Consider the following 16,569-nt stretch of genomic DNA (forward strand, 5'->3'; position numbering starts at 1 on the left):
TTTTTTTTTTTTTTTTTTACTGCTCTGGGGGTGGTGTGGAATCCAAATTTGATAAGGGTCATGGGCTCAAAAGAAGCTTTTACCTGTTCTTGCTATGCTCTGTGATGGGCTCCACAGTGGGATGTCTCCTTAAATGAATGGTGTAGCACGAAGGATAGGATGCATGACAGATTTAAGTTCTGCTGTCATTATTAGGATAGCAGTCTACAGCAGAATGATTAACAACACTTCTCTACCACGGTATTTTTCTCTTAGCTGCAGTGTCATCTTCCTAAAATGTTCTGCCTCCCAGCTCAAGGCAAGCAGCTGACTGKGGGAGCCAGAGAAGGACCTGCAGCATCACAAACAGGCTGTTCAAGTAGGGTGGAGGAGATCATCAACCTGCAGCCCAAGCCTTGTCATGTACCCAACCTACAGCACATGGTGCCCACAGGAACAGCAGGAGCTGGACAAGGAGCAAATGCCCCTGCAGGACTGTGGAGACCACATCAACCATCTCACAGCCTTATCTCAGACAAGAGACGGAAAGAGAAGCCAGTCTGAGACCACAGAATCATGGAGTCATTAAGGCTGGAAACCTCTTAGATCAACAAGTCCAACCATTTACCTAGCACCACTGCGTTCACCTCCAAACCAGAGGCCACATCCACACATTAACATTTCCAGGGATCCTCTTCTCCAGGCTACACTACAGGTGAATGTGACATAAATGTTAATTTACCCTTCACCCTGACAGCCACCATAACTTCTGTTTTGGAAAGCCTGAGGCTTCCTACTGGAGTAGAATTTGCTGCATTACCCAGATAACAAARCCACTGCAGTTCCTGAATTTTTACAAGCACTACCTATATTACAAATGAGGTTTTTGCCTTTAAGTTTCCACTTTTGAAAACCAGAAATCATCAGAAGTTTCAGCCACTGTGATTAGGATCATATTAAATGCAAGACTGGAGGCTTTTAAAGGAGCTGAGCTGCATTAAAAAGCGTAATTGCTAGAAAGTGCATAGATTACCCTATTTAATTAGACTTGTGATAACTRTGTTGTGTTCTGTTATCAAAACCATGATAAAACAGTCCAACATAGCCTTTTGTTAGCTGTGCACCAACTTATAAATTAGTCTATTTCACAGGCATCCTGTTGAGCAGCTTTCAGTCTGATTTTTCATTCACATTGTGAAGTTGTTCACTGTGCCCTTGAGAACAGTAAAGCCAGGCAGACCTGGCATCTCTTAGCAAGACCCAGGTGCTTTAATAACTATTACACCACTTAGCCAACACTTCAGAGCTTTCAGGTTTGATTTTAATTAGAGGAGCTGTGACATTTTTAGTATCTTTTAAGGAACTTCCTTACTTCACAATCACGATGCTCTGATTACAGATGACTCGGCAAACAGGCGCTGTGCAATGCTGTTGTAAGATAACAGCACAGGAAAGAGCCATAGTTTTGTCCTATGGGGCTTTTACCAAACTCCTTCAAAGCTCCTACAGTGAAGTTTTGAACTTTTTATTTGGGTTTTTTTTTTGGTCAGAATTGTGTACAAAGTTATATGTGCACTACAGTGCAGAGCTTATCACATTGCTTCTGAGTCATCACTGAGCAAATGTCAAGAAATTCTCCTAAAAAAAGAAGAGTCATATTTTTTGTTGCAATCTTGCAGGGTGAGGCAACAGAATGGATTTAATACTGTTTAGTGCCATCAGGATGGACAAAGCACTTGCAGTGGTTTCTCWGCATCTCATTGTTGTGGATTTAAACCCATTTTTCCTGGCCAATGCACCAAAAATGTTGTGGTTTCAACTTGGCCAAAAGCCAAAGGACCCATGATGTTTTTTCCCCCCACCCCGTACTGCAGAAGGCAGAGGGGAGAGCAGAAGCCCAATTAACACGAAAAATTATGGCTTTTAGATAAAACATAATTGAGAGAAAGATACGTATATGTTCCAGAAATGGTCAGACAGGATGAAATAACTTAAGTTGCAAAAYAGATTTATTACTAAAAACTACTAAGAATACTACTGCACCGGGGAGAGGAACAGAGATAGGAAAAAATTTACAAGGAGAAAAAAAAAAATGGACATTTTAAGACACCTGTTATTCTCTCTGCAAACCTGTCTCTCCCAGGTTGCCCCTCCCCACCCGTCCATGCCTTCCTGTGTGCACAAGGGGGCAGGGATGAAAGTTTGACATAGATCAGACTGCTCATTACCGTTATTCTCCAGCACCATAGGAGAAGAGTCCTTACATCTCCAAGCGGTGGAAGTTCTTTTCCCAAGAAACAGTCAGTGTATAACTGCTGGTGGCATGGAATTCTTTTCTTTACCTCATGGGAGAAAGGAAAACAGTCCTTCAAGGCTGGCATACTTCATTCTGAGGACAAGGCCACTCTCTCAAATCTCCTGGCAGAACAGAGTTTCTTCTAAGCATCAACTCATTTCAGATGTAGTGGGGCCACTTCTTCCCCCCATTTTGGCTTATGGTCAGTCCAGTCCTCCAAGGCCAGGTTTTTTATCTCAGATGCAGGGCCTCTCTTTTCTATACAGATCTCCCATTGAAGAAATGGGAAAGCCATTTCGAGAACAGCTTGTTTTCTCCATGTTCAAGCACCACAGCAACAGCACCTGACTTCCTCTCACTGTGATGTTGGGTCTCCATTTTTTCTCACATCTCCTCACCTTCCTCCTCTGTCCTCCCCCGATGCAGGGGATGACAGTAACAACCTAAAACTAATGGCGGCCACCTCTATCTTGTTTTGAATTCTTCTTAAGCACAAGACCATTCGTCATCACAGAGGTGTAACCAACCTGTGCAATTGGCCCAGGCCTGATGAGCAGCCTGTCCATCAACCTCAGAGCCACAATGGATTGGTTCTGAAACACAGGGGGCAGGGCTCCTTTTGCTGGAGAAGGAGAAAGCTTCTAGAACTTTGCCAAAGGAGACATCTTTGTGGTTTCTTGGTTCCAATCCCCCCACCACTAAAAAACCGGACTGAGCAAAATCAGGACACTCATCTACCTCCACCCTCTGTAAATCAATAGCTGGTCCCTCAACTCCATATCACATCAGATTTGAGTGAAATTTAGATTTGGACAAAATTTAGATTTTGAAGAAAAATTCAAATTTATTTCTAAACTACTTYCCAGAACTAGAGGTAAGCAGTCCATGTCAGCCAAATAAATAACTACCCTGAACTWGAGGTATATTTTTTTCATTTCTGAGCATTCTTACTAAAAGCAGATGACAAATAAAACATGGTCTTTCCCAGGGTTGCTGCAGTTATGCCAGTGCTCTTATTTACACTGCTCTGTGGTTAACACATTTGCCAAGATACACGTTGTAAAATTAGACAAGGAGGAGCTTCACACTATCATCTCCTACCAGGATTTCAAATATTGGTTTCATCTGCCTCAATAACATGAATATATAATGTAGGAAAAACACAAGGGACCAGAAAAAAAGTGGCCTCAAAACTCCCCCAGTGGCGAGACTTGTTAAAAAACATGTCACTGAGCTTACAACCTTTCACCAGTGAAATTTTATCAAAGGTATGGTTTCATAATTATCTTAAGCAGAATTAATTTATTTTAGTGGGTTCAAACTCCATGTAACTGTCAGATACTTGTTCTTGTTACCTGTTATGCGGCACCTCTAACATACTTGCATTCAAACATTAAAATGAATGAAAGAAACAAAGAGTTTAGAGAGATCCCAGTTATGACACAGTGTGGGAGTGCAGAATCTAAAGCCTGCCTTCTGTCCTGTTCCTGATGCCTCCATAAGTGCTCTCAGTATTCAAAAATCCCAGGTTTGCCCTTGAGGAATGGCTGTATTTAGCAGTGAGAAGCTGCCTGTTGGAAGCCCAAAGAACCCAAAAGAAGAAGGAAAGGAACACAATCTTGTTTGTTTCAAAATCTGATTTTGCATTTGTGAGCCAAGAAGAGGCAAGAAGCAGAGCTGGAAACATGAACTGACCATTTTATTTGAACAGTGAACAGCCAGAAGGCAGAAGAGAAAAATCAATACAAATGTTGGTCTGTTGAGTTCTCTCATAATCTGTGATTTCTTTTACCCTATCACTGTGATGGTTTCTGCCAACCAAATTCACTTACAGAGTCTTGTAAAAAATATGGTGACCAGACCTGTGACTCCTGGAAGAGCCCAGAGGATACTGAATGCCTTTCACACAGGCTTCAGTGTGACATGTCAGAATGAGAGCAAATTGTGAGTAGTGTGAGCGGCATTTCTCCTTGACACTCACTAAGCCCGTCAAAAAAGGTCAAGTGCTAAATCTCTGAGAAAACTGAAGCATAAACAAGGGAGTGCAACTGCCTRTCAAGGGAAAGAGCCTTCAGAGTACCCCTGAATCAGATTCCTGTTCCYTCCCTCACTGTGTCAGGAATAGGGATATTCTTATCTCTGGGCATAGCTTGCCAGCTTCTTATTTTGACATTCTCCCACTACTTTCAAAGGGAAGCATCCCCTACCTCTCTCTACCACCAAATCACATCTGAAGYACACCACAAAATTGCTTTAAACCACTTGCCAGACACCCAGTCTGAATGACAGAAAAGTGCATATTCACCCAAAAGTAAATCAGTGCTTTTCCATTTGTTTCTSTTTGAAGATCACCCTTCCCCAGCAAACATTTTGGAGGAGGAAAAMTCACTTTCACCACGAAATGAAATTTGACAGCAGCACATTGTTTTCCTTTGCAGTAACCTGCAATATATATTTACACCACCCCCACATTTAAAACTATTGTTTCGGGATAGGATAACCACTTTTCAAACACCTGTAGAGAGATGTACAGCATTCTCACTTTCCAAGTCACACTTCTCTAGCAGGAGCTTAATGTAAAGTTCCCCTTGTAGCTCTCAGCTTGATCTGTGGTGCTCAGTTCCTCTTTTGGAATCTGTCTTCTTTCTTAAGGCAAGGAAGAAATACAAATGAAGAGCAAAAGCACACATCTAGACTGAGAAGCTGTTTTATGACACATACAGGTTATTGCCTTTTTTATTGGAAGTTAGGATGAAAACCTAATTCTGTAATAGAAAGGACAAATTTGAAAAGAGGCCAGATGGCACATGGATAGGAGGCAGTGCTGATGTATTTCCTAATTTACAAAGAACCATCAAACTTCCAGGAGTTAACTAGAATGCTTTTGTTAAACAGCATCAGACTAACAGGTCCCTGTGTGAATTCAAGGAACTGTTTTCTTAGATTTCCATAAGGCTTTGTGTCATGTCCAAGGCTTTTTGGAGATTCAAGCATGCCTCAAAAATGTCTTTCTCTGTTTGTTCTTTATAATTTTCCATTCATCTCTCATATCAGAGCTGACCAGAAGCAAAAACACTACAGAGAAGGGATGTAGTGTTAGCAATGAGGTTTGGATGGAAACAATCTCAAAAGACTTGGTGTCCTAAAACTTGCAGCCTCATTTCCAGATTAAAAAWCAGCTAAATTTAAGCCACAAATTTGAATTCCGAACTTGAGCTGACCCCCCATGCTATAGGAAAATAACTCAAAGTGGACGGGGGCCGGAATGTCTTCCTTGTCATTCRAGCAGAGATTGTCTGCAGAAAGCAGAGGTGCTGCCCGTGGTTTACTGAAGGCAGTTCACTGGCTCCTTCCCTTCTAAACAAATCTAATCACCCCTGCAAGTTACAGTGCATGGAAATCTGTGATTACAACACCAGAAGGTAGCAAGAGAGCATTTTCTGGCCAGATGTGCAGCTGTGTCAAGCACAGACATGTTGAAGCTGATCCTCTGCTTCTCTGCAATACTGGTTTCCCACTTTTGCCTTTGCAGGCCAGGTTTGTGGTTTAAATTGGGAGGTTCTGTCTATAGCATCTTAGCCACACATTAAACAGAAGAAAGAAATACTTTTATGKTAATTTTTTTTCAGCCGTAAGTCAGCATCCAGGGATTCATCAGAAACCTCGGAATATRAGAGAACAGTTGAGGGATTTTCATGAAAGGTACACTGGGATGCCTCTATCCCCAAAACAACTTGGCAGCAGCTGGAATAAAGTTTCAATTAGGTATGCAAGTCCTGATTAAGAAACACCAAAAAACCCTATTGTGCTTTCTGTGTTATCCAAGGGGCAGTTTATCAGCTGCTTTTCTCACATCAGGCCTTGGATTATTTCTGTTTTTATCTCTGGCTGAAAAAACATTCCTCTAATTTACAGTCAGTTAAACTGACTTTAACTCCTGTAAAACAAGGAGACAGAATTTACATCTCTACAACTGAGCATGACAGAAATAATCCAGCAGCTGTAAAATGAATAGTGAGATCCTACAGAACTATATGGTGCCAGTTTTAAAAGTAAGCTCAGCCCTGTTATGATCCTAAATTTCTAAGGGGCTGCTGGGAGGTCTGGCTGATAAACTGTTGTGAAGACTATGTCAACAGTTTCAGGAAATGGTGGGAAAATTGAATGTGGTGGCCTGGAGCTGAAAGGTTGCATTCTTCCTCCCTCCATCCTAACCACGAGAAAAATTTCACCATGAAGTCTTTCTCTTAAATGAATAACACGAGGCTGTGCTTCCGAACAGGAGCAGGTACAGAGATGGGATTCAAGGCTGTACTGAAAGGAAAAGGAGAAAACCCTAGAAAATCACAGACAGTGAAATGATGGAAGAGTAAATGTTTCCCCCAAATTCCCTGCTTCTCTTCCAGAAGCAGCCAGTCTGCCTTCCCCAAACTCTCACAGGGTCAAARGAAAGCCACAGCCTTCCTCTTGCATCAGCAAGAGGATTGTGCTGTGCCTGGAGCCCTGGAGAGGGCACTCTGCACTGGAGTCTGGCAAGACTAGGCTGACTCTGTTCATGACTGCCTCAACATTGGCCAGTGAGGCAGGGAAGAGAGCCCTTGACACCCTTAGGAAGGCCCCATAAATTGCCACCATGGCAAACTGTCCTTTTTTTCCCAGCTTAACCACAAGCAGCAAGCATCTATGGGGCATGAAGACACACAGCAGGCAAGGCTGTGGCAAGAAACTCACGGTTCAATCTTTATCACCCTGTCCCACGCATGAACTCAGACCTGGYCTTGGATGAGCCCTTCTTCTCTCAGGCATGGACTGACTAATTCATTCTGACAGTCTTAAATCCCAGGCTGGTGAAATGGAAAGCACAGCCAGAGCAGATGCAGCACTTCATGGTGATGCCAGGACAAAGTCACATCTTGCTCCAAGGAAGCACCAGCATTTCAAAAGCTGAGCCTGGCTCTAATGATTTTCATCAGAAAAGAGTGATGCATCCATTAGCTGAGCCACGAAGGTGCCAGGCTGCCTTCTCAAGCAGACATAACTCCACTGGTCTCATTAATTCCTGGTGAGTTATCTGATCATTCAGGACTCGGATAACAAACTGCCAAAAGAAGAGACATAATGTGGCTGCTGCCTGATTTGAGRCAGTAATGGGAGCTCTTTGGCTGCAGCGAAAATGGAACAGACCTTTTAATCCTGTTTGGTGACCTTCACAGTCCTTGAATCAGCTTGGCATAAAAAAAGGATCAACAATTGTACAAGCCCTTCCCTTTGCATCTGATCTGTAAGCCAGGAAAAAGAAAGTTACATGAAAAAAATGGTGTAGCTACACTTATTAGAGGCAAYGGTACTGATCAAATTACTGTCTTGTAATTGTCTGCATTTTGAGGCTGACACAAGTAATATGATCCAGAAAGATCCAAAGGACAGAGCTGTCTACTTTTAAAGATAAGATGAACTAGGAGATTTGAAGTGGCTGTGCTGGAAAGAACTCAGAACTCCTCCAGCCAATTACTCACATTTTATACCATCCTGACTAAGTTTTTTTTTTTTTTTTTCCATCAAGGAAACAATATTTTATTCCCCAAAGCAGCAGAGCAGCAAATAAACTCCTCTGCTTTTTGATGTTTTTCCTTGTTTAACCAAGAAAACATTCTATGTAGTCTTAGATTTACCAGCTAAAGGAATTCCAGGTGGACAGGAGTGGTAAAGACAACAAATTCTGGAGACCAGTGACAAAGGGAACAYGTATCATACAGTCTCTGGGATGGCCTTATTTTCTAAGTTCTTCTCTCTGCTCCTTATGAAGGTGTCCATGTTTTCAGGAGGAGAAGAAACTCCATTTACACAAGGAGACTATATCCCTAGGCCGTCAGCTCAGAAATATGATTTGATACTCAAYCACTGCATGATTTTGGGCAAACATGCCCAATTTCCCCACCTGTAAATCACACACAATAATACTAAGTAAAACATAATAATAATCCCATTATTAATTAAATTAATTGCTATTTAATACAAACTGTATTATATTACACATTATATGATCTATATAATTAATTTATATATAACATAAGTAACTAATCTAATTAACAATCATTTAAAAATCAGGTTTTGGAGAGCTCTTGGGAAAAAGCCCTTTCCCTTTGCAAGTGGGTCTTACTGGCTGATGTGAAAAAGATTATGCCACRTTTGCAATCACAAAGAGCAATCAAAAAGTCAGAGCTAATTGGTATTTCAGAGGTGGATGCACTGTGATACTGGTACTGGAAAAGAACTTGCAAATGATCCTTTGTTGAGGCACATATTTTGTGTCTTTCCAAGTACATGAGCCRAATGCTTGGGGTTTCAACGAGTCCCACCCAGGAAAGTTTGGGACACCATTCAGATACCCTTCCTAGTTCAATTGCAGCACTAATAACCGTATGTCATATGTTTGGGTTTATTTTGCGCCCTGTCCTGAGTGTTTGAACCTCAATACCATGTGTGCAGCAATGTGCACAGGTTTTGTCAGCCCATGAGACAAAAGTTGTGTAAGTGAGGATTTCAGCTGAATGACTRTGCAGGACACCCTAGTCAGCAAAGTGACAGCAAAACAGGCTGCATTTCAAGAGACATTTCGGTARCTTCAGAAGCATCACCCGGTGGGATTTCGTTAGCAAGTATCCAAAGTGACATCTACTGGTGTAGGTTTGGACTAGCGCAAAACACAGAAATCGAGTTGGAGCRAGGCAGAGCAGCACTAAGAAGCAGACTAATGAACCCCAAATGTGYTAGTGGGATAGGCAGCACCTGCTGGGTTCTGCTGAATAATTGAACCTCTAACTGTTATGGAAGCAGATGAAAATGATGCCAGTTTTCATCAGAGATCCAGTGGTTTGCTAAAGGTGCCTTCCCACTGTGAGTTTAAAAAAATGACCTGCAGCTGCAGCACAGGAAGGAATGCATGTGGTTTGTCGCATCAGGGAAGTTCTGGTTGTTATTGCCAAGCGATAAGGCCTGGCACACACATTTTCATTCAGACCACCTACAGAATTCTATAGATCTACATGGCTGGATTCACTAAGGCCAAGATATGTTGCACATCCTGGGACTTCTAAGGAAATATCAAGATGAAACTTCTTGCTTTACGTAGGAAGAGCTTCTTTGAAATCACTCTGAAGATGACTATGTTTAATAATGGCCTTGGAGGTCCTAGGCAGGAACATCAAWCCCTGATCTGTACTGAAAAGCACATCTGGGAAGGCACCATTTCTCTCTCAATTTCCAAGAGACACTGCTACTTGGGCATACCCAGAAAACTTCATTAATTTTTTGCTTTCTGATTTTTATTTTCTCTTACTGGAGTAGACCAGTTTGGTCACCATTGCACAAAAAAACAGTCACTGCTTTACAGACAAGGGAGTGTTTTTTGGAGACACAAACCAGAAAATTAGATTTTGTCAGGAATTTCCAAAGGTTGAAAGTGCTAGAAAAGTGGGTGATTTAATAAAATGGCGAAGARGCTGCAGTTTGGGAGCAAGTTTGATGCTAAAAATCTGTACTCAAAGCTGTGGAGAAAACTGGTAACAAAAACTCCAGRGGTAACATAGGCCAGTCAGAATATTCTTGCTGCAGCTGGTTGGGGGTAGAAGTTCTGGCAGAAGGTCAGAAGTCTAGTCCAGGTCAAATCACTGTGTCCCCTTGGAAGCCTCTGAATACCAATATGAAAATAATGTGCAGGATTATAAAGCTCTTGAATCRCAATGGGTTTGTGCCATTAATTCTTCCCGTATTTCTTTTGGGCCATTTAATGCTCGATGCAATCACAATGCAAATGTGTTTCTTTCTTCCAAATCTGCCTGGGCTTCCTACAGCCTGTGCTCAATAACCAATGCATCAAATGTGGGCAGAGCACCAAAGTACCTTTCTCTTGCAATGTTTTCTTCCAGAACAGCCTGTGATTAAAATGCTGCAAAGAGTGCAATTGTTATCAGTGTTCACCGTTAGTGCTGTTACGACTGTTCCCACTCGTCCCACTCATCCATTTCACTTCATGGAAGGCACAATGTAAGCCCCATCTTCCAAAGAATTACACTGGGAGTGTCACAGCCAAGTCTTTTGCTTCCTCAAAGTCAGAGGACCTGTGACCCAGTTGTAAACACTTCTGTCTGTACCACAAGGAGAATCTGCACTGAGCTAAACCAAGCAGGGTATTTTTATTTGATTTTTTTTATCCTGAGTCTTAAAAAACCACTGTAGAAGCAGAAGAGTTCAGTTAATGATACCTCTCCATCTGTGCAATACATATAGATCTCTGAAAATCTATTTTAAGGCCCCAACACTGAACAGTAGACCCATCCTCATTAGATCACAAGGGCTGGATAAAAATGTACATCACTGGTTTAATATCAAGGATTTACAAGGGAAGAGATCAGACAGGATCTTTGTGTTCATCATAAGATGTTTTGAATTACAGAGCATGATTCATTGGTGAAGAAAATATTTTCTTTGAGATCTTTCACATTCTGGCATGCAAATAATACAATTTCTATACCTTCTTCGGTTGCCGATAGTCTCCAACGACAAACGTACTATATATTTCTTCCTCACAGGGCAAAACTGCACTATCAAAATTACATTTTCAGGCAGTGAAATTTCAATCCTTTGTACAGGGATTTTTAAAGCCCTTGGCAATATCTGCATCTGAAGTTATACAAGAATGAAACACTGCATAAAGTCGAAGAGTTTAGCTAACAGTGTGAAGCTATTTTATAGCAACAAAGTTTTATCAAATTTWAGTTTGTACTCCTGAGATGGGAGTTTAGTTTCAAAGCTCTGATATTGCTGAAGAGCACAACCAATTCACATTCTGCTATTTTTCCTGCCCTAAACTGGGATTTTAACAGCTATGCACCAGTTATATAAGGAAATATGCTAATGAAATATTAAAATTAAATAATTATATGATGATGCATCTTGATTATCTGACATAAAAATCTAGGACTGCAGCTATGAATCTTGATTGCCTTTTTGTCTGASTGATTTAGTGCTAAAAGTAAGTTCAGCAATCAGATTTTTAAAAAAAACAGATAAGAGACCAAAAAAAATAAAAGAGGGGTTCATTATGAGAACACCTTCCCACTGAAAAAATAAAGGCATTAACTTAGGACCTCTCCTGTTGCCAACAACCCAACTGTTCCTGCATTCCAAAAAAAAGTAAATTCCAATATCATCTACTTTGAACCATGGAAGACCAGGAAATTACATGTCTTAAATATCTACAAGGAACCGAATAGTTTTGATTGTTTTCCCRGGACACAGTGTGCTGTGTCCAGCTCTGGGACCCCCAGGATGAAAAGGACATGGACCTGCTGGAGCCAGTCCAGAGGAGAGCCACAAAGAGGAGAAACAAGGGCTAAAGAACCTCCTATGAGGACAGGCTGGGACWGCTGGGGCTCTTCAGCCTGGAGAAGAGAAGGCTTCAGGGACACTGAGAGCATCCTTCCAGTACTGAAAGGGGTCAACAAGAAGGCTGGAAAGGGATGTATACAAGGCCATGGAATGATAGGACAAGGGAGAATGAGTATAAATGGAAAGAGGGCAGGTTTACATTAGAGATGAGAAAGAAAGAGCAAGGACGGCACATTCTCCTGTTGTGTGATGTGCTGCCTGCAGGAACAAACCTTCAGATTTTGCCATTTTTCTGTTGYCTGCAAAGGCACAAAAAGTCCTGAGCACTTCTTTCTATGCCATTTATGCTCACTGATGCAAGAAGTTGTTAATATTCTTCTGCCACTGAAAGCTTTAATCACATAATGACCATTCTGCATTCATACCTTTCAAACAGAAAAAAAATAAACAAAACTTTGTTGTCTTCCCCCTCAATAGATGTCAGAAGAAATCGTGCTTGGCATGAATTTAACTATGTTAGTGACAACTTAATAATAATACCAACAGAGAATTAAACCCTCACATGAGGAATTTCATTATATTGCCATCAGAATTTCAATAATGCATAGTAAATGAGCTTGAAAACATACATTGTAAGGCACATCAGAGGTGAACTACTGAACATCTGCTTATGAAGTAAACTTGGTCTTATGCAGTGGGAGAGTTGAGGTTCCTAGCAGTATAAACAAAAGATCATGCACTGTGTCACAATCTTTACATGGCACCCAACAAGGACAATTACAATTGTAGAGAAAACCTTAATTCGTCCAGATTAGAATTTTCTATTTCACACTTTTCCATACTTTTCATGTAAATTTCATGCTCCATTTCTGCCCTCTGAAGGGCAGAAATCCTTATCAATATAACTAAACTTCTGCTCTATTGGGCATAAACCCTGTGCTATGTAGGACATTAGTGTTAAGATCAGAAAAGATCAGATGTCAAGATCAGATCAGAAAAGTAAGCTGTGCACACGCCTCCTGAGGCAGGAGGAAGCTGGAGTGTACCCCAGTTTTGCTCTTTATGTTCTTTCAATCCATGTTCCCTACCACATGCTGGACTTTAATACTGGGTAGGAGCTCAGACAACTGGTGGTCCAGTTATTTCAAAATGTCATGTTCAAATGTCATTTCTGAATATTTATTTCCAAATGAAAATGCAGCATTATTTTTTAACAGAAAAAAAAAATCTAATTTCTGTGTAATTCATTCTACCCTCTCCCTCCATAATTTCTGTGCCCATCTGCCATGCTGGGCTGAGGGCATATGTGTCTCAATTTAACGGATTGGATTTAAAAGTTAACACAGGCTGCAACACATCTGTGCTATCTCACATCATTGTTTTCAAGCCCTGCCACAGTTCCAACATTTCCTGAAGCCCTAGGAATTCATCACGCTTGGAAAGCCAAGGCAAAAAATCAAAACCAACAAACATGACGAGTCTGTCCTTTCTGTTGGCCTCACCTAGAGCCACAAGAACTCATGGGTGAAGCTGTCCTTCCCTGGCTTGCTTCCCTAACATCCTGCAGCTGCGCTAAGAAATAACTGTGACTGAAGGTTCACAACCTAGGACACACACTTTCAAACTTGTATTCTGCATAAATAATCTGTTCCTGCTCAGTCGCTTGAACTAATTGCTCATTTCTCACTCTCTTATGTGAGAAATGAGCAAATAACAGCCTTATCTAAGCTTTCTAAAATATAAAATGTCTTGGATTTAATTCATACCTCCTAACAACTGCTTACATTTGTATACATACCAGACAGAATGTCTGTTTCAGTTTTCTTCATTTCTGCATTTTTGTTTTTACTGGAGTTAACAAAGAAAATAAGATAATTTCTAAATAAACAAGTAATGAAGGAAATAATCCAATTTTTTAATTCTTTCAACAATTGTTTCGTATTTCCAGCCACCAATCAACAGTACTAGAAGACACAGTCTTTTATATCATCAAATCCATCTCTTTGTCAGGACAAGGTAACCTCTCTTCTATGAAAATCTCAAGTTTATGGGAAAAAAAAAAAGAAAATAAAAGAAAAATACAGCTCCTTTCTACAGCTTTATCCATCTCTCTGATTCTGCAGAAAACAACTTCATCTTTCAAATGCATGATAGCTGAGATTACTGCCAGAAAAAAGAAAACCACAGGAAAATGAGTTCACAATCCAGATGCTCTGCCCAAGGCAGGACTTTCTGATGCTAATCTCAAAGGTAGTCCACCACTAGAAAAAGCTAGAAAAGCTGCAGTCCAGAGCCTTGACTGAGGTCAAATAATGTTCCTCCAAGTATTCTTGTTCTCCTTTTCTGCAGACCCAACTCTTTGCCATATTACCTGAGGATTCAGTGCATTTCTAAGAGATTTAGAACTCAGGACTCAGCCAACTCAGCAAAGTCCAGACAGCTGCCAGTATCACAGAGAAATCTCCTTTGGCTGCAGCTCAGGCTGTATACATCCTACTGAAAGATGAGATCACCTTGGAATTATAACTGAGGACATCTCAGACTTCTCTAATGCTTTTACAGCAGTTTGCCCAAGAGCAAGAAAAAAGCAACCCCCATCTACCTCTGGAAACAATTCAATGCTCCAGAAGAGACAATGACCAGTGAAATCAGGGCATTAGCTGATTTGCCTGCAACTCAGAAATCTGCGGCTCTTCTTCCCTCATGACTCTTGTTATTACTTAGAAACAGTTCCACCTGTAAACACACACTAAACATATTATGCACACATTGATATGCTCATATATAGCATATAGCATATATATATATATATATATAGCATATATATATATATATATACTAGATTCTCTAGATATATATTCACTAAATAGATTATGGCCGGAGTTATTCAGCCTGGAAAAGAGAAGGCCCCAGAGAGACTTCATTGCAAATTTCCATACTTTAAGGGGGCTTAAAGAAAGGAAGGGAGATTAACTTTTTATACAGGCATGTAGTGACAGGACAAGGGCAATATTTTTAAGCTGAAAGAGGATGGGTTTATGTTAGATTTTAGGAAGAAACTCTTTCCTCAGGTGTGGTGAAGTCCTCGAACAGATTACCCAGAGGAGCTGCAAATGCTCCATCCCTGGAAGTGTTAGAGGGAAGATTGGATGGAGTTCTGATCCAGTGGAAGGTGTCCCTGCCCATGGCAGAGAGCTTGGAACTAGATCATCTTTAAGGTCCTTTCCAACTCGAACCATTCCACAATTCCATGATTCTGTGATAATAATACAACAAATTTTTACCAGGTAGATGTTCTGCATATCTGTCAACCAGTAGCCTCTTTTAAATGATCATATGAATATCTTTGTCTGGCAGTGTCACAACTAGACAATTCCCTCTAAATCCTCTTTTCTTAGAAACATAATCCCAAATTTCTTTATTTGCAGAACTACTCTCAGTAACTCTTTGCAAGATGCACTGACCACCAGAGAAATTCACCCTTATTCGTGCTTCCATCCTGAATGATAAGGATTGGGTCAGAAGCTTGGCCCAATGCAGATATAGTTTTGTTTATGCCTGTTCCAAGACATGTTCTTAGAACACAGAGGTAGGAACTGCACAGGGAACAACTCTTACACAGAGCAAGACTTTCTCATTTTATCTACAGGTATTTTCTTTGGCATGTGATGGAAGCCACCAGACAGGCTTCATTAGAAACCCCTTGTCCAAATATTGCCCACATTTCTTTACAAAACATCTGAAGACTAGGACATCTTATAAACCTAAGTTATTCTAAAGAGACATTTTTGACCTGGCCTTGAGGCTGAGGCATCAAAACTGCCTTCTCCCTCCACACATCAGTCCCTAACAGTTAATGTATGAAAACTTTCTATATTTCAGATTAATCCCATGTGAGTGGTGGAAGCCTAAATATGAAAAGCAGACTAGTTTGTCCCAAGTCCCATGTTTTTCCCCAACACAATAAAGCTTTGGAATCAATACAGAAGACAGTTGCACCGTATCTCTCAGTAACTCACTGAATTATGACTCTTCTCACAAACCACAAATTCAAGCTTGGAAATCATCCTCARAGGAACAAGGAAACTTCTAACACTTAATATAATGTGAGTGTTCAACAGACAATGAGAAAAATAGGTATATTTCTCCCCTCACCTTCACTCTCTATTTCAACTTCGCAGGGCTTTGCTGTGTGSGAGGTACAATTAAACAGGGACAGAACATGAGGGAGAGTGCACAAAGTCATAAATTTTAYTGTGGCAAAGCAGTTCACTGGTTCTATCCAGTAACTAGTCACAGGTCAGCTGAAAACAGTTGTTCTCCACTGGGCACTGCAAGCTGACCAGTGGTGTGTGGAAAGCCAGATGCCTACCTTGTCTCGAATGCCTTGTCTCATAACTTCTCTTTCAGCCTCCATCTTGGCATATTTGGCTTTCCTCTCTTCCTCTTGTTGCCGGAGGGCTTCCTGTCGTTCCTCTTCTTTCTTAGCAGCATCTGGGTCTTTCTCCTCATCCCCACCCAGCATCTTTCCCATGTCTTTGGTAGCCCCTAGAGAAAGCACAAGAGAAAATCAGCGCTGTAAGAATGTGGCAAAAACCCTCAGGATGTGCGGTCTCTCCTTCCCCATGCTCAAGGCCATCTGTCATTCCCTCTGCACCAGGAAAGRTTTCTCCTTTAACTGAGGAGGCAGCACACTCTCTCCCAAGGCAGGAGGTGGGCAAAGCATTTGACCTGATGAGATAAATTTCCTGGCACCAGCAGGAGAAGCACAGCAGCAAAAGGAAGAGACTGAATCTGTAGACTTGCATGATGGCAGCACAGTTTTTTTTTCCAGTCCTGAAAGGGACAAGCTGCCATCCAGACTATTTTTTCAGTTTATCAGCTCAGCCAAGTGACTGAAGATT

The 16,569-nt window shown here is 41.1% G+C and overlaps 1 protein-coding gene across 1 annotated transcript in view; it reads right to left on the minus strand.

Moving 5' to 3' along the window:
- Positions 1-16,569, minus strand: part of CPLX1 (complexin 1) — a 104,393-nt gene that overhangs the window by 25,231 nt on the left and 62,593 nt on the right. The window contains exon 3 of the mRNA XM_057379098.1: positions 16,038-16,213. Coding sequence (XP_057235081.1) covers positions 16,038-16,213 — 176 coding nt within the window. The remainder of the gene's footprint in view (positions 1-16,037; positions 16,214-16,569) is intronic.

This window comes from Malurus melanocephalus, unplaced genomic scaffold (genome assembly GCF_030028575.1).
Source record: "Malurus melanocephalus ecotype Western Australia unplaced genomic scaffold, MMel_1.1 scaffold_387, whole genome shotgun sequence".
In the NCBI taxonomy this organism is placed as follows: Eukaryota; Metazoa; Chordata; class Aves; order Passeriformes; family Maluridae; genus Malurus; species Malurus melanocephalus.